The sequence below is a fragment of the Amblyomma mixtum genome, chromosome 10, assembly GCF_055824585.1.
Source record: "Amblyomma mixtum isolate Tamu chromosome 10, ASM5582458v1, whole genome shotgun sequence".
In the NCBI taxonomy this organism is placed as follows: Eukaryota; Metazoa; Arthropoda; class Arachnida; order Ixodida; family Ixodidae; genus Amblyomma; species Amblyomma mixtum.
The window spans coordinates 50,070,277-50,093,717 of NC_143021.1; the positions used below are offsets into that span (position 1 = coordinate 50,070,277).

A 23,441-nucleotide genomic window follows, 5' to 3' on the forward strand; every position below is an offset into this window, starting at 1 on the left:
TGCTTTGCTTGGAGTTGTAGCTGGCTGCAGCCGTGCATGGCGTCCTGGAAAGCTTGGTTTAAGTGCAGCAGCATTTGCAATGCACTTGATGTCACAGAGGACAGCTGTGACAAGGACGACTGAGCAGGTTTGAGGAGATAAATGCAGTTTATGCACTGCTCACACTGTCTCATTCTCACTCGTTTTTTCGGCCGGCTTACATTGAAGAAAATTTTTAAAAATTTTATTTATTTGGCCTTCAACTTTCGGGTGTTGGCCTACATTCTAGTAATTTGCCACTGGTGGATGATGAAGGCCATGTGGCTTGCATTGTGCAGAGGCATCGCCTGGCGGAGCGCTGTGCAGCGCAGAGGAGTTGCTGCACCTGTTCCGCACTGTGCACCCGGAGTCCAAGGAGCTCACTGGCAAGACTGTCATTGGACTGGTGAGCCTTGCTTTTTCAAATGCTCATACTGCAGGTAAATATTAGGCATAATGGTTTTTTTGGTTTCAAGTGAGTTCCAAGTGAATACAGGTGAACCAGGATATATCAAACGGGGATTGCGGATAGTTGGATATATATAACTACTGGCAATTCAAAACCTTGCCGGTGACCTAGAAGCAAGAATAAATCGCACTTGCTGTAGTAGACAGTGGGGCAAATGTGTTGCTGGGCCTGTCTAATTATCTTTGCCATACGTCACTGTGTTTACCGTACGACAGCACTAAAACTGGCTAGTGATGCCCACTGGCATGCTGGGTGCACACTGCTTGCTGAGCATTACTGTGTCAGTCAGTTTTGCAACTATTTGTCATCTAATAGAATAATCGCTCATAACAATTAAGGTGAGGGCCCCCGCCAGTTAGGTGGGCTTCACCGCATGACAGCAGTGTGGCCCTCAGGACCAGCTCACATTTATCTCGTCACACCGTTTCGCAGCTCACATTCATTTCCAGCAGGTGAGCCGTCTCCGAGTGCGGTTTGGAGAAGAGCTGCTTGCAGGGGCAGTTTCGAATGACTGCTGAAATTGCAGTTCGAAATACACAGCATTTTCAAGGAGATAATCTGTGTAGCCCGTTGCGGTGGCTCAGTGGTTATGGTGCTCGGCTGCTGACCCGAAAGACACGGGTTCAATACCGGCCGCAGCGGCTGAATTTCGATGAAGGCGAAATCATAGAGGCCCGTGTACTGTGCGGTGTCAGTGCACGTTAAAGAACCCTAGGTGGTCGAAATTTCCGGAGCCCTCCACTACGGCGTCCGTCATAGCCTGAGTTACTTCGGGACGTTAAACCCCAATAAACCAAACCAAACCGTAATTTGTGTGTTCGATATAGACAATAATTCGGTATATCTGGGTTTGAGTGTGTAATTTTCTTCAGACAATTCCTAAGTGAATATTTCAAACACTCCTGGCCCACAGGAAAGGTTGAATGGCACATTCAAAGTAATGTATCTTTTGAACACACGAGGCCGTTACAAGAAAAAAGAGAGCATGTATCGCAGCTGTGTCAACTTTCTCATCAGAAATTGGGGAAGCCGACCTGCTTGTGGTGCCGAGGTATCTGTGGGGTGTGAGACCTATATGCATACCTGCTAACTCTCCCAAATTTGATTGCATTTCTCGATTGTACGGATGCGACCTCAAATCTCCTGAAAAGTGGCCGCCACAGCCCACTGTTTTTTTCTCTAATTTTTCTTACTCTTTTTTTTTTTGCATGCTATATGCTGTATAACGTCCTATAATATAACCATGCCGGAAAGCAGCACGAGAGCACTCAGTCACCAGCGGGCACATTGAATCGAGGTTGCGGCCGCTGGCACCACCATGAAAACAGGCAACCGACGGGCGCTGCCATAATGGATTTTCCGGATTGGGTCATCTCAGGCTGGCTCACGGATTTAGCAATCGAGTCGTTATGTGATCGTGGGTGCGCTAGCCATGCTAGGCTTCAGTTGGCTTTCCGAGGTCATCGAGTGAAGTGCGGAACGCCGAACTACTCTTTGTGTTTCCCCGAGTTGGAACGATCGATGGTGCTTTCGAAAGCCAAGAAGAAGTACTTGCAAGTATTTTGGAAATCGTACACGACTGAGTTTTCTTGCTTTGTCAGTTTGCAAAAAGGTGACAAGTATGGATTCTGTACCACGTGTGCCTGTGATGTGAGCGTTTCGCATGGTGGCAAGAACGACATCAAGGTACACATTGCTTCACCAAAGCATAAGAACTATGTTCGTGCTGCAGAAGTGCAGTGCACCATCGGCAGTTTCTTTCAAAAGACAGTGTGTTCTATGCAGAGTGCCTTTTCATGGGATTTCTTGTGGAACACAACCTGCCACTAAGCGTGAGTGATCATGCGGGACCGCCATTTCTGAAAATGTTCCCGAAATGTGACAACGCGAAGTGCTATGGATGCGAATATACCAAAGCAACTGCCATCGTCAGGGAAATGGCTGCGGATGCTGAAAGGTCAATGCTGGAGTCTCTGAAACGCTGTGCTTTCGCATTCGCTGTGGATGGAAGCAACCATAGCGCGTCGCAACTGTATTCCATCGTGGCAACTTACTGCGTCGAGGAATCGCAGCGTGTCGAAAGCCGATTGCTTTGTTTGCAAGAACTCCATGCAGAGGCCACCGGGCGGGAAATTGGAAACCTCATTCTAGACGCACTCAAGTTGCGTGATATACCCATAGAGAACTGCATTGCATTTTGTGCGAACAACACCAACGTTGTGATTGGGAAAAAGGACGTGGCAGCTGTGCTAGAAGAAGTCTCTTGAGAGTTTGCCAGTCATTGGCTGCCCGTGTCACCTCATCAATCTTGTGGCCGAGAAAGGAGCCGCCTGCTTACCTGCCAAATCCGACAAGGTGCTCGAGAAGATCTTCTACTTCCTCGAGAAGAGCGCCAAGCGAAAAGAAAGGCTTATCGAATTTCAAGAAATGCACAACACAGAGGTGCGGAAGATTTTAAAGCATGTTCCGACACGGTGGCTATCGCTGGGAAAGTGCCTGACCAGATTGCTGGAGCAGTGGCAGCCCTTGGTGATCTTCTTTCTAAATGAGACAAAGCCAAAAAACCAGCAGCGCCCATCCTTTCTAGGGTCGCATCAGATCCCCAAGAGAGCTACAGCTTTGGGAGAAGATAAGAGGGATGAATTAAAGCAAGATCCCCAAAAAAGGAAGGAGCCAAGAAGCAAGATAGATGCAACCCCGGCAAAGAGAGTGAAGCTTTCATCCGAGGCTACCAGACATGCCAGCTTGACCCGTGAGGAAAGGCTGTTCTACTTCCTGACCTCTGACGTCAACTTGGTGTATGGCCTTTTCTTGAAGAGGGTGTGGTCCCTGTTTTTGAAAAAGTGTACTGCCAACTTCCATCCCAGCCACCTCAAGTTCATCTACTCCAGTCCCTCTTGGTGCAGCTCCTGAGGGACCTTGTGGCTAGGTTTGTCAATCCCCCTGTCATGAAGGCAGGTGCTTCACCACTGGAGGTTGCCTACCAAGATATAAAGAACCAAAAGGCCAGTGAAGATCCTTGGGGGCCGCACATCATCTGTTGTGGAGAGGCTGCCTACCAGCGGCAAGGAGCAGTTCTCTTCTGCTGATCGGCAGTACTTGGTTGTGGCATGTGACTACATAAGGCGCAAATTTCCACTGGAAGATGAAGCCTTGAAGAAAGCAGAAGTTGCCAGTTTGAAGTTTTTTACCAGCACATCCTTCAAGAGCCTTGGCTTCTTTGTTGAGTCCTTCCCGCAACCTCTGTCCCAGGAGAAGAACAAGTTGAGAGAGGAGGCCTTGGATGCCCTGGAAGCAGAACTTGCAGAGGCGTATGTTGTTTCAGAAGAGATCCTAAATAAAGAGAGGATTGATATTCAGTGGTCAGAAGTGGGAAGTATCTCTAGCATAGATGGCAAAGGTGATGCTGCTTGCCATTCCACACAGCAATACTGAATGTGAGCGGATCTTTAGCATGGTTGAGAAGACTAGAACTGAATTCCGGTCTTCGCTTTCCAACAAAACTCTCGGCGACCTCCACATGGTCACCAAACCGGACATTGTTTTGAGCAGACGTATTCTGACAAGTTTTTGAAGCTTGCGAAGTCGGCAACTGCCAGGTCCCTGCAGTCCTGCAACAACACAGAGATCAGTTCAAAATAAACTATAGTGGGCCGCAACTCTCACCTCTTTTAAATGTTGTGAGCCACAATAATTTCCAAATTGCTAAACTACCCCCCCCCCCCCCCCCCCTCCCCCTGTCGTGGCAGTCTCCCGAATTTTCATGTTGCTAGGTTGGCAAGTATGTATATGTGGGGCCTCAAACTGCGGCTAGTTAAGGACATCCTTCACATTTCGCGCATAGGTCGAAGGTGACTTTCTTCGGAACAATGAAGAAATCATCTACATATTTAAATATCTTTATCGGCTCAGGTAATGCTCAGGTGGTCATAATGGTCATATTTACCGGTTGGCAAAACTTGTAGATGGGCTAGATGGTGCATAACTTTTTTAAATGAAATAATAGCGCTGGCAAAGGCACTCACCAAACGGCCGAGAAAGACAAGGACACTCGCTAACTCTCATCTGTCTTTATTTGCAGCCAGACCAGCAAATATATAAGGAAACCTTGAATACAAGACATGCGCAGTACTGCACAGCAAACAGTTGGCAAGCCACGGAAACAAAACAGTCACAGAAACCGGTCAAGAAAATCGATTTCCGCCTTCAAAAGCTTGGCAGATGTATTGCTAATGCAACTATCTCCCTTCTTCCTAATGTGAAAAGCTTCTAACAACTCACGTGCTGGTTTATAGCGACCTCTGCCCAGGATCCTCATCTCAATCAGCCGCGGCTCACACGCTTTGCAGTTTGCGCATATACCACCCCTTAACGCCCTCAAATGCTCCCCTGCACGGTCACTTATGCAGCACCCTTTGTAGATCCATAAGGTGGCCCATCATCTGAAGAAAGGGGCGAACCGACACGGTGTCCCGGTCGTATTTTCCGAAGAGGCGCTCCCAACTTTGCTCATGCATTTCGGGTGCTTTAAAAAATAAGGGCACATGCCTGACGAAGCATGCTGAGGGGTTGGTGAACTGCTGTACCGGAGTCGGTTACGTGATTCCGTTGACCTGCGGGAAGGCCCACATAGGCCAGACTGGGTGCTGCTTAAATGACCGTGCAGGCTGTTAAAGGTGCACTGAAGAGGAATCTGAACGCGTCGTTTTGCCGTGGGAACTCAATCTACACGTTCCGAGTATTCTTAGAAACTTCGACTTATTGCCCTGTGTGGCCGACTTCCTTAATTAAATCGAATTAACGTCCGGCTTCCACCCTTTCTTTTTTTTTTTTTGAATTCTCCCCGTACGACAGGCGGAGTCGTCCAACGCGTGGAATGCCTTTCACCCAGTCCCGTGGCGGCTTGCCGCTCTGCCATCGGTGGAGTAATACGTAGTAATCCGTAGTAGCAAATAGTCCGTGCGTATTTTTATTTATGCGGGCTTATTTTGCGGCTATATTATCTGTGAATGAAACTATTTATTCATGGAAACCTAAAAAACAAAATAAAGCGAAAGCAAAGCCTGGCTGAAAGGCACACCACACGTTGGTCGACTCCACCCACTGTACGGGGAGAATTCAAAAAGTAAAGGCGGGAGCCGGACGTTGATTCGATTTAATTAGAGAAATCGTCCACACAGGGCTACAAGCGCTGCATCGTCTTGTCTTCCTTCGTCCTTGTCTTAGGAGTGCGCTGTGTTTTCCCCCAAGGGCAATAAGTCGTAATTTCTAAGAATGCTCGGAACGTGTAGATTGAGTTCCCGCGGCAAAAAGACAAGTTCAGATTCCTCTTCACTGCACCTTTAAGGGGTGGGGGCACGAACTTGGCAGCACACTGTGCGAACTGCAGAGCGTGTGAGCCGCGGCTGAATGAGATAAGGATGGATAACTGGGCGAGTTTGTACTGATACATCGTGGGAGGGAACAGCGCGAACAAAACGACAGACGAAGCAAGAGGACAGACATACCAGCGCTCGTCTTTGTGTCCTTTTGCTTCGTCTGTCGTTTTGTTCGCGCTGTTCCCTCCCACGATGAGATAAGGATCCTGGGCAGAGGTAGCGCTATAAACCAGCACGTGAGTTGTTAGAAGCTTTTCACATTAGGAAGAAGGGAGATAGTTGCATTAGCAATACATCTGTCAAGCTTTTGAAGGCAGAAATTGATTTTCTTGACCGGTTTCTGTGACTGTTTGTTGGGCTGTACTGCGCATGTCTTGTATTCAAGGTTTCCTCATATAGACAGATGAGAGTTAGTGAGTGTCCTTGTCTTTCTTGGCCGTTTGGTGAGTGCCTTTGCCAGCACTATTATTTCATTGAAAAAAAAAATACCGCATAGTTAACAAATGTACGCTAATACGAGAGCACGGCATGTCGTTTGACTGTTAGTCACGTGCTTTCATTCATTCATTCATTTATTGATACTGTCAGCCTCTGCAGGTTAATACAGGAATGAAAAATTGAATAAAAGCCTTATGCGAATTTTTTTCCGCATTGAGTCTTACGGAAAACCAGTTGACTGGTCCTGCATCGTACATCTTATCCAAGAATTGATCTAATGGCTCTGGTGACTAGTGCAGGAACCACACATGCAACCATGCGATGGCAAAGATGCCCAGTGCAAGCATGGCAAAACTATGTGAGAGAAATGCATGGGACATCTTTCATGCTATCATTGGCGATATCGAAGGTACGCCGTACTTCATGGTCTACACCTGTGGGCAGTCCACAGAGCACACAGTTTCATTTCATTTTTCATTTCATTTATTTCATCCTTAAAGGCCCAAGGGCATTACATAAGGAGGGGGCTACAATTCATATAAAAGAAGCATAAACAACACACGCACAATGAACACACACAACAAACTTCAAAGCTAAAGAGAAAAAAAAATAAAGAAAAAAGATAAAGGGTTTACATGTTCAGTGAAAGCATACAAAAGAAAAAAAATTTCGCTTGCGGTAGCGAGCACAGATGAAAGTCAGTGATCAACACGTGTTAAAAAATGACAAGGAATTCACTTATTCTGAAGATGACGGGCCAGTTCTGTACGAAAAGATTTTGAATCGTTGCATAAAACTATGTCGTTAGGTAGGGCATTCCAGAGTGTTATTGCATTGGGAAAAAATGAACTATTCATTGCTAATGTACGGGTCTTGATACCGGCTATGGGGTGGCTATGGCTGAGGCGACTTGAAGTTCTTATCGGGGATTTTAGAAGTGGGTGTCTTGAAGCTGGATGATGGAAGAAGTTATGAAGCAGGCAAAGACGTGAAATTATGCGGCGTGATTCAAGTGATGGGAGGGAAAGAGAGCGTTTGAGTGCAGTGATACTAACTTCTTTGGAATATTCAGAGGTGATAAACCTGACGGCGTGATTTTGGATGGCCTCGATTTCGGCGGAAAGGTATGCTTGGGATGGATGCCAGATAGATGATGCGAATTCAAGTTTGGGGCGGATGAATGTTTGATAAGCCAGTTTTTTAACGTCTGGAGATGCTGATTTCAGGTTTCGCCGGAGATAACCTAGGACACGTCGTAGGACACGAGATAACGTAGGACACGAGATAACGTAGGACACGAGATAACGTAGGACACGAGATAACGTAGGACACGAGATAACGTAGGACACGAGATAACGTAGGACACGAGATAACGTAGGACACGAGATAACGTAGGACACGAGATAACGTAGGACACGAGATAACGTAGGACACGAGATAACGTAGGACACGAGATAACGTAGGACACGAGATAACGTAGGACACGAGATAACGTAGGACACGAGATAACGTAGGACACGAGATAACGTAGGACACGAGATAACGTAGGACACGAGATAACGTAGGACACGTCTGACGTCTATAGCTCTACAGGAGCAGTGTTTTGGCTAGTTGGTGAACCACGTTTGCATTGTGAAGGCGCTCACAAAGACAAGCACACTCCTTGTCTTTTTGAGTGCTTTCTCAATGCAGCTCATGGGCGCTCAGGCATGCAACTTTTGAGAGTTTTTCTCGAAGCACCATGCGTAGTTTTTTTACCCAAAGCCAGTGATGCCGGCTATATTTATTATGACACCATGGCCATTTTGTGCTTAGGGAAAAGAACGGCCCTTGAGTGGATGTGTGGCTCCTTTCCTTAGTGCTTGGGACGATGTGTGTGTGCAGGTGGGCTACCCCAACGTGGGCAAGAGCTCGACCATCAATGCCCTGGTGCGTAGCAAGCGGGTCTCGGTCTCCACCACCCCGGGCAAGACCAAGCACTTCCAGGTGGGCTCTCTTCTTCCTCCCACCTCCACTGTTGTGGTATACATCACCCGTCGGGTGTGAAGACTACGGTATCTCACGGGACGAACAGCCAGTTAGCAATCCATGAACCAAAACAAAGCATGCCTCGTCGCAATGGGTTTCTCTGTTTGGTCTGCCATATTAGGGATTCTAAGATGGTGGTCGATTGGTGTAGTTAGACCAAATGCTAATTAGATGCGCTAGAACTCCTGTTCTCACTTCAATTCCGTTTGTTCCGTTTGCTTCAGTTGTTTGGATAGCAGTAATGGGTTAATGGCCCATATACCATATTTACTTGCATAATAGGCACACTTTTTTTTTTTTTTTTTCAGAAAATTTGGCTCAAAGTTCGGGGTGCATCTATTACGAGGGGTAAAATTTGCAGAAATTTTTCGACTTGCAGAATTGAACATACTGCATAAACGCGCTCGTGTACGAGCCGCACCCTTTTTTCCTGAAGGAAATATTTTTAAAAAATAATGATCTGTGTAAGGGCAGCACTGCTTGCAATTGACGCTGCTTGCAGCGTCTGCTTGCAATCGTGTAAATACAGTATTCATCACAGTGCCAAGTTCGGGGTGCGCCTATTATGCACGGAAATAAAAAAATCTGGTTTTTCACAACCAAACTGGGGGTGTGCCTATTAGGAGAGCAAGCTGCCGGGCTAATTGTTGATGCATTTTCTGAAGAAGTTAGCGCAAAAAACGGACAAGGGACAGAAAGAAAAAAGACACAAGACATTCATGAGTTCTTGTGAATGTCTTATATGTCCTTTCTTTCTGTCCCTTGTCCGTTTCTTTGTGCTACCTTCTTCAAAAAAAGTGTGCCTATTATGCGAGTGTGCCTATTGTGCGAGTAAATACAGTATATGGTATTGGTCATTGTTTGCTTAACATGTATAGATTTCTGGAAGTTAAAAGTTAAAAACTGTGTTGAAGAGGGCATTTGGTTTCATTTTCGAGAGGAGTTGTGCTCAGATTCAGTGTAGTTAAACCTCGATTTAACGAAGTTTGTAAAATTGGCAGGTTACTTTGGATACTGAAATTCTGCTACATCAAAATTTGTCTCCTAGCGTGCTAATAATCTGCTAAAAACGCACTGCATGCGGATAACTCACGGCAAAAACCTTATTTGGGATTAAGAAGGTGCTTTAATGCTGCCCTTTCTTTGCCAGCAGCAGCAGCAGTGCGTCTGCTAATGTTGCGACCTGCCTCGGTGTGTCTAGCGTGCCAACCTCCTCTTGGGTGGTGGGAATGACACACTTGAGAGAAAAAAACTGACGCCAACCAATATTTTAATTTTGCCCAACGTTTCGGGACCAACTCGGTCCCTTCTTCAGGGGTGACTAAAGTGTGCCAGCAGCAGTGGGGTGTTGCCTTCGCTCTCCCTTTGTTAGCACGTGGCGGAGTCCACTAACGTACGCAGACGGGAGCTTTCCTGGGGTTCTATTAATCGCCGCCTTTGTGAGCCGGATGTGCCATGACTCCACATGTCGTCTCTTGAACAGGTTTGGCTCCACGGCCAAGACGCTCACTTCCTCAAAGGCTATTGGGTGGTCGGCGTGCTCGCAGTGTTTGGCGAGGGGGTTGGCTTCCGAATTCATTAGCCGAACGTCATTCTTGTGTTGCCTAATTCGTTGGGGGAGGTTTTTTGTTTTGCCGACGTATGAAGCCGGGCACTTGGAGCAGGGGATTTTGTAAATGACACCAGGTTGTTTTTCTGTGGGGACGCGGTCTTTCGGTCGTGGTAAGAAGCAGCTTATTATCGAAACAGGTTTGTGAGCAACGTAGATTCCATATTTTCCCAGAATGCGTGCGAGTGCCTCGCTAGTTCCCCTCACGTATGGAAGCACCACGTGCTAGCGTTTCGTTTTTTCATTGTTGGCGGTTGTTGCCCCTGTCCTCTGAGCCTGACGGCGACCAACACGTTGAATGAAGCCACGTGTGTAGCCATTCTTTTGTGGGTCGGTGAGAACGGTGGCCTCTTCTGCTCTTTTCTCTGCTTCCGAGGAGCAGGTTGCCTTTGATCTTCTCAGAAGAGAGGAGACGACGGACACACTCGTCTTAAGTTTTGGTTTTACTGCGTCTTGTGAGTATCCCGAGCTGCCGACACGGTGACTAGTCTGCCTCCTTCCCCTTACTGTCGTTTCTTACTTGGCGGGAGCCTTTTAATTAACGATGACACATCAACTAGCCCAACTTTCCGCCTTGATTGCCAGATCCTCCAATCACCAGCCAGTGAAATGAAAACAGGCCTACCCCGCTCCTCTGGTATTCTGCCGTAAGCGTGTGTGTGTGTCTTTTGCACATATGTGCATTGTCTAAGTGAGAAGCGAGGTTGTCAGGTGTGAGGCTTCACAACTGATGGTTCTGCCAATGCCTTTCCAGTCCTTCGACCAAGCTTTGGACATCTGTGAATGCGAGGCATGCGGTTTTAAAACACAGCTGGTGCATCGTGTTAGGTGCTGGTTTTGGACGAGATAGCGCAGGCTGCCAAGGGTGTGCAGATGCTAGTGCAAGCGTATTTGTGTCTGCCTATGCGCCCAGTATGTGAAAGCTGGGTGGTGCGTTGCTCTACCGCTCATGCACGCGATACGATCAGGTGCGTTTCCAGCCAGCAGCGAAAATTCGTTACATTCAATGTGTGGCCAAATCTACTTCTTTATATTGAAGCTAAAAAATACATGGTGGTCTATGGATTCACAGTTACAAAAACTGGATTATTTCGTTACAGGGGGGTTTTTATCCCATCCAGATTATTTTTGAATGTTTTCCCCTCCATGATTGCATCAATTTTCTGGGAAAAGAGTGTGTTCATTATGTGGGTAAATGTGGTTGTAAACATTTTGTGTGCATGGTACGAAGCCCTGCGAAGTGGCAGTGCAGTGTCACTGCCATTTAAGCACAAACCGCCAACAGCTTGTTCTCACCTGAGTGGAATTTCAAGTGATGCAGATGTGGCGCCTGCGTTGAGTCCACACGTCTCAGTGGAGGGGGTATGAGTAGCAGTGTTGGGGAAACATGGGTGCATCCTTGTGTGTCTGTTGGCAGACGCTGAACCTGGACGAAGAGCTGTGCCTGTGCGACTGTCCCGGCCTCGTGTTCCCCAACTTTGTGAGCAGCAAGGCTGAGATGGTCATCCATGGCATCCTGCCCATAGACCAGATGACCGACCATGTGGCCCCCGTCAACCTTGTATCCTCTGAGCCATGCAGGGGCCCTGACGCAGGCTGCTCTAGACCCCCGGGATGGTCACTGATTGAGGGTGGACTTCACCGTGTTTTTTGCATGGATTTAAGAAAAAAAATTTTTTGCACATTAGCAATGTCTGCAAAGTTAAGTGCACAAGATTTGAGCATTACATCTGAACAACTTTCCTCTTCCACACCTTGTGGAAATCCTCCAGCAGACTCGGCAAAATGTGATAAAAGACTGATTCAACATTCGGGGCATTTCCAAATGCATGCTATGCATGATGGCTATCTTAGTTATTTTTTTTTTTCCGCAACAAAAATGTTTGCTTCTTCATTTTTTTGGAAAGCAGTTGCCAGAGGCGTGTCTAAACTGTAAACAAGTCACATGAGAAATCTGCAGATCATCAAAAATGTAAAACCAAGACGTCATTGCATGTAATGGAGTTCTGTGAGTGCAGCAGACAAATGGGTTCAGTACAGACATAACTCTCATGAAGGAATCTGCTCCACAAGGTGACCATCTAGTTTGGAACGCAGATTGTTCGAGTGTTTCCCCAGTGTACAGGCTTGAGCATAACCACGGCTGCTATCTCGCTGCAAGAGTGCCCTGAGTGATGACAAACTTTGCCCTCGCTCCTGTGGGGGGCCCCATCAGGATCGATAAATTTCTACTGCTGACAGTCACGATGAGCGGGTGTACACACCACAAAATGTCCAAGGCATGGTGCTGTTATGCAGTAAGTTGGCAACAAAGTGGTGTCTTGCACCACTTGCACTCTGGAGTGGTAAAAGCTGGTGTGATTTTAGTTGTTTCCTGTTATCTCCACACTGAAGAAAGAGTGGTTTGTGAACTCGTGTGCACCATCTTTTCGCCCTCTGACATATCTAATAGCGTTTTAGTACGAAAGCACTCATACGCTCACCAACGCCGACCGTGAATCTTGTCTCAGTCTTTCTTGTGCTGTTGCCTAGTAACAATGGCGGCATGTTGAGTTAAAAAGAAATCGAATAAATATCTGTGACTGGGAGTTGAACCCGCAGCATCAGCAGCAGGGTAGCCTAATGCCACACTAGAAATTTACGAAGCGTGCAAGAGCAAGTTTGTCGTCACTCGGGGCTGCTATGTCGCAGCGAGCGTGTGCTGCGAGATAGCAGCCCCGCAGCCGTGGTCTCTCCACTTTTGCTCACGGCTGTGCAGTGCCACTGCAGTTCACTAAGCAATCTTATTTCAAGTGGTTTTTAGCAGGGAGACTTTGGGGCAACAGTGATTTGGGAAGGACCTGAAAGGGGAACGCATGACAGCTTGGTGAGGCCACTGCTCACTGCATCCCTGAGAGGTGCGTGTGATGAGAGTGCTCTGGTGGCAGAGCCTGCTCCAAGGGGTGCAGCTGTGCTAGTTTGTGTTATGTTTCAGTAAAAGTTTATTGACGTTACATACGACAAGCCAGAGCGGCCATGGTGTGCTCCCGCAATTTTTGTCTCTGCCCGGTTCCCCCAGTGTCCAAGCCCTGGACACCCATACAGACACTGCACAGCTCACGTAGGGGGCGCTAGCTGCTGGTATAAAAATGTTATACATAATAGTTTGTGCTATGGGTGTTGATGGTGTGAAGAGCTGGGTATGCGTAAGAAATTTGAAGAAGGGGAATCCCCCCCCAGTAGGAAATGGGTCCTTGACAGCCGGTGTGTCCATGTCGCGAGCCTGATCCCCCGGCACGTGCTGGAGTCCACGTACCACATCTGCCTGCCGGCCCCCCACGAGACGGAGGACCCCACACGGGCGCCCACCTCAGAGGAGCTGCTCAACGCCTACGGCTGTGAGTGCACGCTGTGTCTGGTTGGTGCCTGCACTGTCTTCCTTTGGCCCACCTCAGCCACTTAGGCAGGGCCCTCTTAGAGTGGGGGATGAGCATTTGAATTCCAGTATGGTTTCCAGATTGCAAATCAATCGTGGGCAGCAGTGTTTGAATGCCACAGTGTTCACACATGCATGAATGGGTTGCAGATAGTGGGCAGTGTGGCCCACTGCAGGGGCTGCGTTTAGAAGGAGGCTCGACATGTGGGATATCCTTGCACATCTGCTGGCTGTGTGCAAAGAGGGCAGTGCCACAGAGGGTGGTGGTGATGTTGCAGACATGCGGGGCTTCATGACCCAGAGTGGGCTGCCTGACAACCCCCGGGCATCACGCTACATCCTCAAGGACTTTGTCAGCGGGAAGCTGCTCTACTGCGTGGCCCCACCCGGTGTCAGTCAGGAGGAGTACCACACGTTCCCTGCTGCCAGGGCACGGCGGCCATTGCTCACCTTTGAGGAGCCACGAGGGATGCGCAGGATGCAGGTGAGGTTCACTCTGGCGTCACCCCCTGGGAGCACAGGGGGCTGGAACCAGGGAATGCACATGCATGCACCATTTAGTTGTATACTCAGCACAGGTCACCAACCCATGGCCTGCTCCACTCAAGGCTCAGTTTCCATGGGGACAGGGTAAAGGCGCACTGGGGCTTCAGAGGAGACCTCAGTGTTCATAGCCTAGTGGAACGGGCTCTGGGTACTAAACTACCCCACCTCCCCTTCACTCCATAGGGGCAAGCGAAAAAGCTGGGTAGCGAGACAAGGACGGGGCTTTCTGGTGGGCTCAGACTAGGGGTCGACTTGGCAGCACAAGGTTCTGCCGATCTCGAGTTGACATTGGTGGCTACCCTGCTATAGTGTCGAGCAGTGCCCAGTATTCAGATCTTATTTTCATGTATCGAATTCAAAATATGTCACTCTGCACTCTGTTTTAAATTTCTTTTTAAACCAGCCCTAATAATTTTATTGGAAATTATTAGAAATGTCAGTTGAATAAATAAATAAATTCAAGAGTTTTGTGTTCTTGATCGTTTGAGTAACCTTCCTCTTTCACGTGTAAAAAGATTGCAGCCAGAAATGGCTGGGAAATTATTAAAAAACTCGTTTTCAGGGTCTTTGCATCACATGGTGGCGTCGCATACCATCACGCCTATGGGAATAGTTGAAACTTGACTCAGCGCAAAAGACGAGCACAGAGAAAGGAAACGACACACGAAGCACTCCGTGTGTGCCGTTTCCTTTCTCTGTGTTCGTCTTTTGCGCTGAACCAAGTTTGTCCCACCAACTAGCCCAGCACGAAGTTTTGTTGACGCCTATGGAAGCCTGTGCTTTTTGTCCCCAGTGCCAGCTTCACACTACCAAAGAATGGTAATAAAAATAGCATCTTTCACTGGACCTTTAAATTATGGGCCACGCCATTGGCTGCTAGCATGCAAGCAGCCACAGCTTGGCGTCTGTCTCTGCAGTGCGCAGCCCTTGAGTGAGTGTTTTTCTTGAATTTTTCCACTCCTCATTTCGGTTGATGCCGATGAGAAACACCGCTTTTGATGTGGAAACGGGAATTCAGGGAATTGGTGAGTAAGTATTTCCTTGCTCCCAAGAACAGCAGCTGAGTGGAATAACCTTAGTGGCATTGAAGTTCCCTCCTTCTCTGATAATTTGTTGATTCTTCTCCTGCCCTGTTTGAGACCAGTGGTGTGCCTCTTTGCTTTGACAGGAGCAGAGAACCACAAGCAGTGACATTGACCGAGGCTTCTTCCACAAGGTGGGCTGCCTCTTCTCTCTTTCTCCCCCCCCCCCCCCCCCCCCCCCCGTAAGAAGGGAAGGATGATGGTTCCCTTACAGTGCCACATGACATGGGGTGGTGCCAGTGTTTCTCTAACCAGACTTTTCTTGAAAGGCTTACGGGGAAGCTGGTGTTACCCGCTGCGGTGGCTCAGTGGTAAGGCGCTCAGAGTACCCGGATTCAAACCCAACCGCAGCGGCCATGTTTCGATGGAGGCGAAATGAAAAGGCACCCGTGTGCTGTCGAAATTATTAATTATTCCGGAGTGGCGGCACCCCTTTCTCTCTTTCTTCTTTCACTCCCACCTTCCTCCCTTCCCTTATGGCGTGGTTCAGGTGTCTGCAGAGATATGCGAGACAGATACTGTGCCATTTCCTTTCCTCAAAAACCAATTTACCAAGCTGGTGTTAAAAAAATTTTCAGGGAACATGTGTTCTTGTGTGGCGAAGCAAAATATGTCATTTAATTTCATATAAAACTGTTATGTTACGTGACTTTTTGCCGAAAAGGAATGTTGCTGCAGAGAACTTGTTGAAATGCCTGCCATTAGTTTGTCCTGACATCAGGGAATGCAGTAAAGGTACAATTGCCTATCATAGAAGTTGGGGTTTTCAAGTTGCCACAAATGGAATGAAAAGTTTGCATTCCTCGAATTTCATCCTGTGACAACAGAGAAAATTTGTACACAGATATTTGGGCTGATAGCCAGTGAGGCCAGTCAGCAGTTGAATACAAATAATAACATATAGGTCAGCCTTTACGCACACATTGAAGAAAACAAACATTGTAGCCTAGCTTAGATTCCGAGAAAGTGTCGCTTGCGTGCAAGTTTAGAATTCCCAGCTTCTTTTGTTTCAGTTGGCAACAAGTTCCAAATTTTCGCTCCTGTAAATTGCATCCATCTTTCACCACACATATTGTGACAAATAAAAGATTGAGATTGCTATTACTGGCTTGCCCACTGTTGCGGATGCTATACTGAATGTGCAAAGGCATGGGGGTGGTTGGTTAACATTAAAAGATATTTTGTGGTCGCATAAGGTTGTAAACAACATGATCTGCAGTGCGTCAAAGATGTTATTGTAAGAGCTCTTTGGTGGAGGTAATCTCATGGTTTTCAAAACGCATTTTTATACTCTCAGCAGTGGTGATAAATATGTTTTGTATGCTGTTCTTCGTGACTCACTGCAGTAACTCAAATGACTTACATAGTGAAAAGCACAGTGGTCTAAGAATAATATAAGTATATAGTGATCTAAGTGACCACACCTACTGCAAGGCAAAGACCTCTCCCATGTCTCTCCATTTAACACTGTCCTTTGCCAGCTGCCCGCCGTATCCCCGCAGACTTCTTAATCTCATCTGCCCACCTAACTTTCTGCCGCCCCCTGCTACGCTTGCCGTCTCTTGGAATCCACTCCGTTACCCTTAAGGACCAGCGGTTGTCTTGCCTTCGCATTACATGCCCTGCCCAAGCCCACTTCTTCCTCTTGATCTCAACTAGGGTGTCATTAACCTGCTTCCGATCTCTTAACTTTACACCCATCATTTTTGTTTCCATAGCTCACTGCGTTGTCCCTAACTTGAGCTGAACCCTCTTTGTTAGCCTCCACGTTTCTGCCCCATAGGTAACAGTAAGATACAGTTGTTGTGTACTTTTTTTTTTTTTTAGGGATATTCATGATCCAAGAACCATTCATGACCCAAGAGAACCCTGCCATATGCGCTCCACCCCATCCTTATGCTTCTAGTTATTTCCCTCTCATGATCCGGATCAGCTGTCACTACCTGCCCTAAGTAGACATATTCTCTTACTACTTCCAGCATCTCTACACTAATTGTGAACTGCTGTTCCCTTGCTAGACTGTTGAACATTACTTTGGTTTACTGATCATGCTTTGCAGTTCATGCCCTGAGTGACTTAGCAAGGCAATGTCATCAGCAAATCACAGATTCAGGCCCCGAATACCCGCTGTAAATGGGCATTGAATAGCATCAGCGATATTGTGTATCCCTGCCCCCACACCTTTCCTTATTGGAATTTTATTGCTGACTTTATGGAGGACTACGGTAGCTGGGCAATCGTTATAATATCTTCCAATATCTTCACATAACACTCTTCTACACCCTGATTCTGCAGTGTCTGCATGACTGTTGAGGTTTCTACTGAGTCGAATGATTTCTAGTAATCAGTGAAGACTCTATTGTTAAGTGATGGCAAGCCGAAGAACTAGACAGGATGACAGATGACGATGATATTATTTGATGACTGCGGGCCTAGCACGAGCGCACCTACCCTCGCCACTGCCTGCTTCATCGTCTTCTAGTCTGTCACAGTATATAGGGGCTGGTTATATTCTGCGCATTTCTCTATCACTGGATTGATAGCGTGAATGTGGTCTATTGTCGAATATCCTTTATGAAAAACTGCCTGATCATTTGGTTGATTGAGGTCCAAGGTTGTCCTGATTCTATTAGTGATTACCTTAGTAAGTACCTCGTTGGCAACGGACAGTAAGCTGATTGGTCTGCAATTTTTCAAGTTCTTGACGTCTCCTTTCTTATGAATCAGGATAATGTTGGCGTTCTTCCAAGCCTCTGATACGCTTATGGTCACAAGGCATTGCATATACAGAATAGTGCGTGGAAAGTGCCGCTGTGCTTTTGCCGAAGTGAAACTGAACAGGCCTCGCTAAGCTGTCATGTTGTGTTGATGACAGAAGCCTCTGATTGACTGCTTAAGATGACGTTTGCTGCGAGCTGAGGGGGACGCGCGCTGCGAAACTAAAATCTAGTTTTTTCTGGTATTCAATCAACCCAGACAACAAAAGAAACCAAGGTATACTACGGAATGAAGGGTCAGAATTTCAAATACACACGTTGTACAAAATTTTCAGAAAACATTTCATGACCTTACCTTTAACCCTTTTCTGTTCCATCATGAATACAGTCGAACCCGGATATATCGAATTCGAAGGGGGTCGGAAAATAGTTCGATATAGCGAAAATTCGATATACAGATACAGGCTAAAACTGCACTCCCGATCATAACAAATTGTGGCTTACCGTTTGGAACAGCCGCGAATCACATAGTATGGGCACGCAATGTGAAAGCGCTTTATTTCGCGGAAAAAAAAATCACTAATTTTGGGCTGCTTTTTCCTCTGGGAAACGAAGTTCAAAACACTGGTCTCGATCTTCTCGAGGCTGTCCAGGTGCAAGAGCCCAGTTCCTTCCATTTCGCCGCATTCGCCGCAACAGCGTCTAATCAGGCTGAACGCTGACGCCAGTTCAGTGGCTGTGCACGGACGCGTTTTTTCGACAACACAGTTGCCCTCGTCGTCGCTGGAATCGGCGTCTTCAACGCCAGCTATTCCGGCCACAATGTCCTCATCAGCGAGATCGGCTACCGTTTGAACTTCGCTGTCAGTCACTTCAGACGGAACGGCGCCGGGAAAATTGGACAAGTCGCGAAACGCGTCGTCCAAGCACTCATCGTCATCTAAGTCTTCCGGACATTCATCTCCGGCCACTTCAAGGCCTGCCTTGCCAGAACAGTTGGCTACTGTTGCTTCACGTCGCGCGTTAAAACACAGGCACACACAAGAAAAACACGCGAGGCGCAGATGGAGCGGTCCGAGCGAAGCCTATGCGAGCGGCAGTCAACACGGCTGCGAAGGAGCGACAGAGGGGAAAAAATGAGGAGGGAGAAAGATCAAAGCTCTGGGCTTCGCTTTTTTTTTTTTTTTCCTGAGCTCTCTCTTCTCCCCAGACCCACGAGCGACCGTTTTCTCTCTCCCTTTCCCCAGGAAGCGTGGCTTGGAAACGTTGACGCGCGTCTCCATGCCGCGCACTCCCTTCGCTGAGCTCCAATGACCTTGACCAAGCACACGCCAGCGGTACAGGAGGAGGGGGAAAGCTCGCGCCGGTGGGGCGCAAAAACAGGGGAACTGCGGAAATGTTTGCCGCTGAGGCGGCTGAGGACCGGACAGGAATGTCTTTGGGGAAAGCGCACCTTCCAGGGGCGCGGCGTTCGATATATCCAATGTCCGGCGAAAATGGAATTCAATATACAACGCAACTGTTCTATACTTTTACATAGTATTTTCAAGGGGGTAATCTGTGTGTTCGATATAGCCAATAATTCGAAATATGCGGGTTTGATATATCCGGGTTCGACTGTAATGTAGTTCTGATTGATGAACAACAGTATATCAAGGAGTCAATTTCCCGATTAACGCGCAGTAAGAATTCCAAGCATATTGAAGAAAAAAGATATTCAAAAGACTGCACGAAGTATTCCTGTTTTGCCCAAAATGTGCAAGACTGGAATAAACTTCCCATTAATATTGTATGTGGACGGAGCTGTGAGAAATTCTCCTTTCTCCTAAAGGAATTGCTGAATTACATATGGTGGTCATGAATTATTTTTTTGTTTTTTTTTGGTTGTGACTGTATTTCATGTACAATTTTTCTTTTTTGGAATTTAGCATTATGAGTGTGCTATTTATGCAACGACCCCAGTCCTTTTTATGTAGGACTGATAGTATTGTAAATAAGGTACTAAAGTTATTCCATTAATGTTTTATAAGTGTTTTCTTTATTCTAGCTTTTAGTTGTGTGTGGTGCATATAATTAACGTTTTGATTGCAACAAGTACAGTGTGGTTTAAGTGTTAACACTGTAATCCACAAAACACAGTGACATGCAGTACCAGTGTGCAACCAGAGAGTGGTGTGTGCTGCCTGTGCAGGCTGGTCCCCAGGCGCACGTGAAGGGCCGCCTGGGCGCTGCCCCCCCCCAGGTGGCGGCCGATGCGGATGCTGCCGCCGCCAAGCCCTGGAAGAAGCACCACAATGGACGCAAGAGGGAGAAGCTGAGGCGCCTCTACGCCGAGCACGACGCCTGACGGGGCACTGTTTCCTGTCTCATTGTGAATTAGCAATTTGGGTGTGGACCCTGATAATTTGGGTGGTCCCATGCTGTGTCTGCACTCGTGTTACGGAACATAAACCCAAAGCTAGTGGGGTGGACACTGACTGAGAGCAGAAGGTGAGGCCCCGTTGCTGAAAGCATGCCGGAAGTCGCTCACCTTATTACAAAGGAGCATTCTTGGGCATAGCAACACAGCGGTGGATCCAGGTGCCTACTTTGGATGGAGAGGGGCCAGTGCACACCTGAACGTGTCTGCAACCAAATAAATGGTTGGTTTGCCCTCAGTTACAGCCCTAATTTTCATCTGCATGTTGCAGACAGTGACCTGTTTGAAAACTATTCATTGACACCTGTGGGCATTATCACACACTGTAACAGCACTGAAAACAAAAAATATTCTTTGCAGCATTGTGGATAATTAGGAAGCAGCACCAACCAGCGTGCACTGATTTTGTAATTTGCCTGAAACGCCCTACCCAGCATTGCACCATAGTCCTTCAGTGTTTTCTCTGGTCGCGAAACTCTGCCCAAAGTTTCATGCAGAGACAGCACACACCGCTAGTGGCACGGCTGTTGGCGAGGGGGCACGAGTGGCTGCACAAGCCACGTACGCAGCGGCTGTTTTCCGGCCAACAGGCTCACGTTCACTTCATATTTGTGCTTTTTGGGGATTGGCATTTGGGCGCTCTCTTCGTCGCCGTTTTCAACGCATTTCAGACCCACAGCTGAGAATTCTTCACCGTTCAATTTATTATAAAGCTCTTGCTAAGTATCGCTCTAACATCAGAACCACACATGATAGTTATATAAAAGAGATCTGCTCCACAGCTACGCGTAAATATCCCTTTGGTAAGCCATATGAACATTCTTTTGGCAAGCTCAGGTGCCCTTCCATTATCCCTCCTCTACAGTACGCTGATGGCACATATACTGAAACGCTTCCTGACGCTATACAGTTGCTCCTTCGTACACATGTCGCTACAGATGATTCTTCCCGTGATCTCCCTTTTCATACTCATGTTCGGGACATTACTGCACAGCCTTACAATAACTCAGTCCAAGATTTACCGTTCACTGCTGCGGAGATCGAAGCTGTCATCAATTCATTAGATTTGTCGTCTTCTCCAGGGCCTGATCTCATCTCTCCCCGTTTTGTTGTCGCCTTGTTTAACGCTCATCCCTTGTTTTTCGTCTCCCTCTTTAATTCTGCCTTGCACTTGGGTTACTTTCCGCAGACATGGAAAATTGGCAGAATTACTTTTATTCCCAAACCGAACAGACCAAAGCACCTTCCAAATTCTTACCGACCGATCTGTATTAATTCGTCTTTCCGTAAGGTGCTCGAGCGTTTACTATATGGTCGGCTGTATTTCTTCCTGCGCCAAAATAAATTACTTCATAGCAGTCAGTATGGTTTCACGCATGGCCGCAGTTCTGTTCAGGCTCTATATCATTTGCGGGAGTTCTTACATAGTTATAAACAACAAAAAATTCCTGTGGTTCTAATTTCTCTGGATTTCAGAGGAGCATTTGATAGTGTTTGGCACCCTCTGGTTTTACATTTTTTACGAAAACATCGTTGCCCTCGAAATCTTTATTCCCTTCTGGAGTCTTTCCTTCATAACCGCCATTTGACCTATCAATCTCCTTCGTGTACTCTTTCTGTGCCTTCTTCCCTCGGCAGTCCGCAGGGTTCACCACTTTCGCCACTGCTTTAGAACATTTTGCTATATGATCTCCTAAACCTTCCTGTGCCCTCACCTATCCACATTCAGGCATATGCAGATGACACCATTGTACTCATCCCTAGCAAAACTAGCCGCGAGTTGTCAACGCTGGGCTCAAATGTTTTAACTTTAATCCAAAACTGGTGTACCACATCCCGCGTTCAGTTAAACCCAGAAAAGTGTTCTTATGTTTTGTTTTTTAATGGAGCTCCGGCGTTACACAAGCGTAAGCCGACTATTCGACTAGACACTTACAGTCTCAAGTGTGAACCGAGTATTAAATTATTAGGTGTTGTATTTGACTCTTACTTACCTAAGCTTTATTCCCCATGTTAATTATTTGCAAACGAAAATTCTTGCATCTACCACCAAGCTCCTTAAATGGTTCCATCTCCATTTTCGTGTTTCTACTTCTCATATGCGCCAAATTTATCGTCAGGTTATTCTCCCTACAATTACGTACGCCGCTACAGCTTGGTGGTTTCATTGCCCTCTTTCTCGGCTAAGAGATTGCATTTTACCGCTTCAACAAATTCCCCTTCTGGCACTTACTGGCGCCTATAATACTACGCGAACCGCTGCTCTTCATGTTCTTACAAACGTTCTTCCTTTGCCTATTTATCGAGACCAGTTATGCGCACAGTTTATGCTTTTCACGTTACAGCAATCCGTAGTGTACGGCATTACCTTTTATGACCCCTCTCAAATTCAACCTTTATTTGATCCCTGGTCAGACCATCCCTCATTGAAATTCAAATTTTCTTTTGTTCAACTTAGTTCTCAAGAAGCTGTATTCTTTTCTTGTCAACGTGCCCTGCATATTTACACTGATGGGTCTTTCACTCCTCGCTTAGCTGGTGCTGCATTTGTTATTCTTAGTTCAACACAAAATATTGGATACGTTCATCGTCTCTCTTTAGAACCATCCTCTAGCGCCTATGCCGCTGAGCTTGTAGCCTTTAATTCTGCTGTTGTTTATGCTACTCACAACCCTCCCTCTACGCCTGTTCATTTTTACACTGATTCTCTATCTCTGCTTTCTGCGCTGTCTTCAGTTACTTCTTACAATCCGACTATTATTGCAATTAAGAAAGATCTCTGTCGTTTGTCTTCTTTAGCCCCATTTCTTTTATTTCATATCCGGGGTCATTCTGCAATGTTCGGTAACGAGTTAGCCGACCAAGCTGCTGGTAGTGCCGGCCAGTTTGGAAGTTTACATACTATTTCTACCCTCTAACGTCGTTGCGTGCGTTCCCGTTTGCATCATTCTTCGCTTCTTTTATGGAGCATTTTTTGGCGCGAGAATAATGGTGGCACTGACCTATTCAACTGGATCCCTGATACACTTAATATTCGTCTACCCAGGAATCCTCTAATTACTTTACTTACTGGGCATGGTAGATTTCCGTTCTATTTTAAAAGATTTGGCCTGTCTCCGTCTTCAACTTGTTCCTGTGGATTGTTATGTGAAAATATCCGTCATTACTTCCGGGACTGTCCGTTACTGCTTCTTTAGTTTCTCGTTTAAAATCTCTTTGCCCATCGGACATCACACCATCTGTTTACCCCTCCGTTCTCCGAGACCCTGCTGCTTGTGCCCTTCTCCTTCAAATGGTTCACCTCATAAGTAGCACAAGTCCA

General features: G+C 46.9%; 1 protein-coding gene across 1 annotated transcript in view; it reads left to right on the forward strand.

The window, feature by feature from the left end:
* LOC149325758 (large subunit GTPase 1 homolog) overlaps positions 1-20,357 on the forward strand; it is a 55,554-nt gene extending 35,197 nt beyond the window's left edge. Inside the window, exons 9-15 of the mRNA XM_089562674.1 lie at positions 318-424; positions 8,188-8,289; positions 11,358-11,512; positions 13,202-13,317; positions 13,634-13,839; positions 15,070-15,117; positions 19,892-20,357. Coding sequence (XP_089418800.1) covers positions 318-424; positions 8,188-8,289; positions 11,358-11,512; positions 13,202-13,317; positions 13,634-13,839; positions 15,070-15,117; positions 19,892-20,047 — 890 coding nt within the window. The 3' untranslated portion in view covers positions 20,048-20,357. The remainder of the gene's footprint in view (positions 1-317; positions 425-8,187; positions 8,290-11,357; positions 11,513-13,201; positions 13,318-13,633; positions 13,840-15,069; positions 15,118-19,891) is intronic.
* The last annotated feature ends 3,084 nt before the right edge of the window (positions 20,358-23,441 follow it).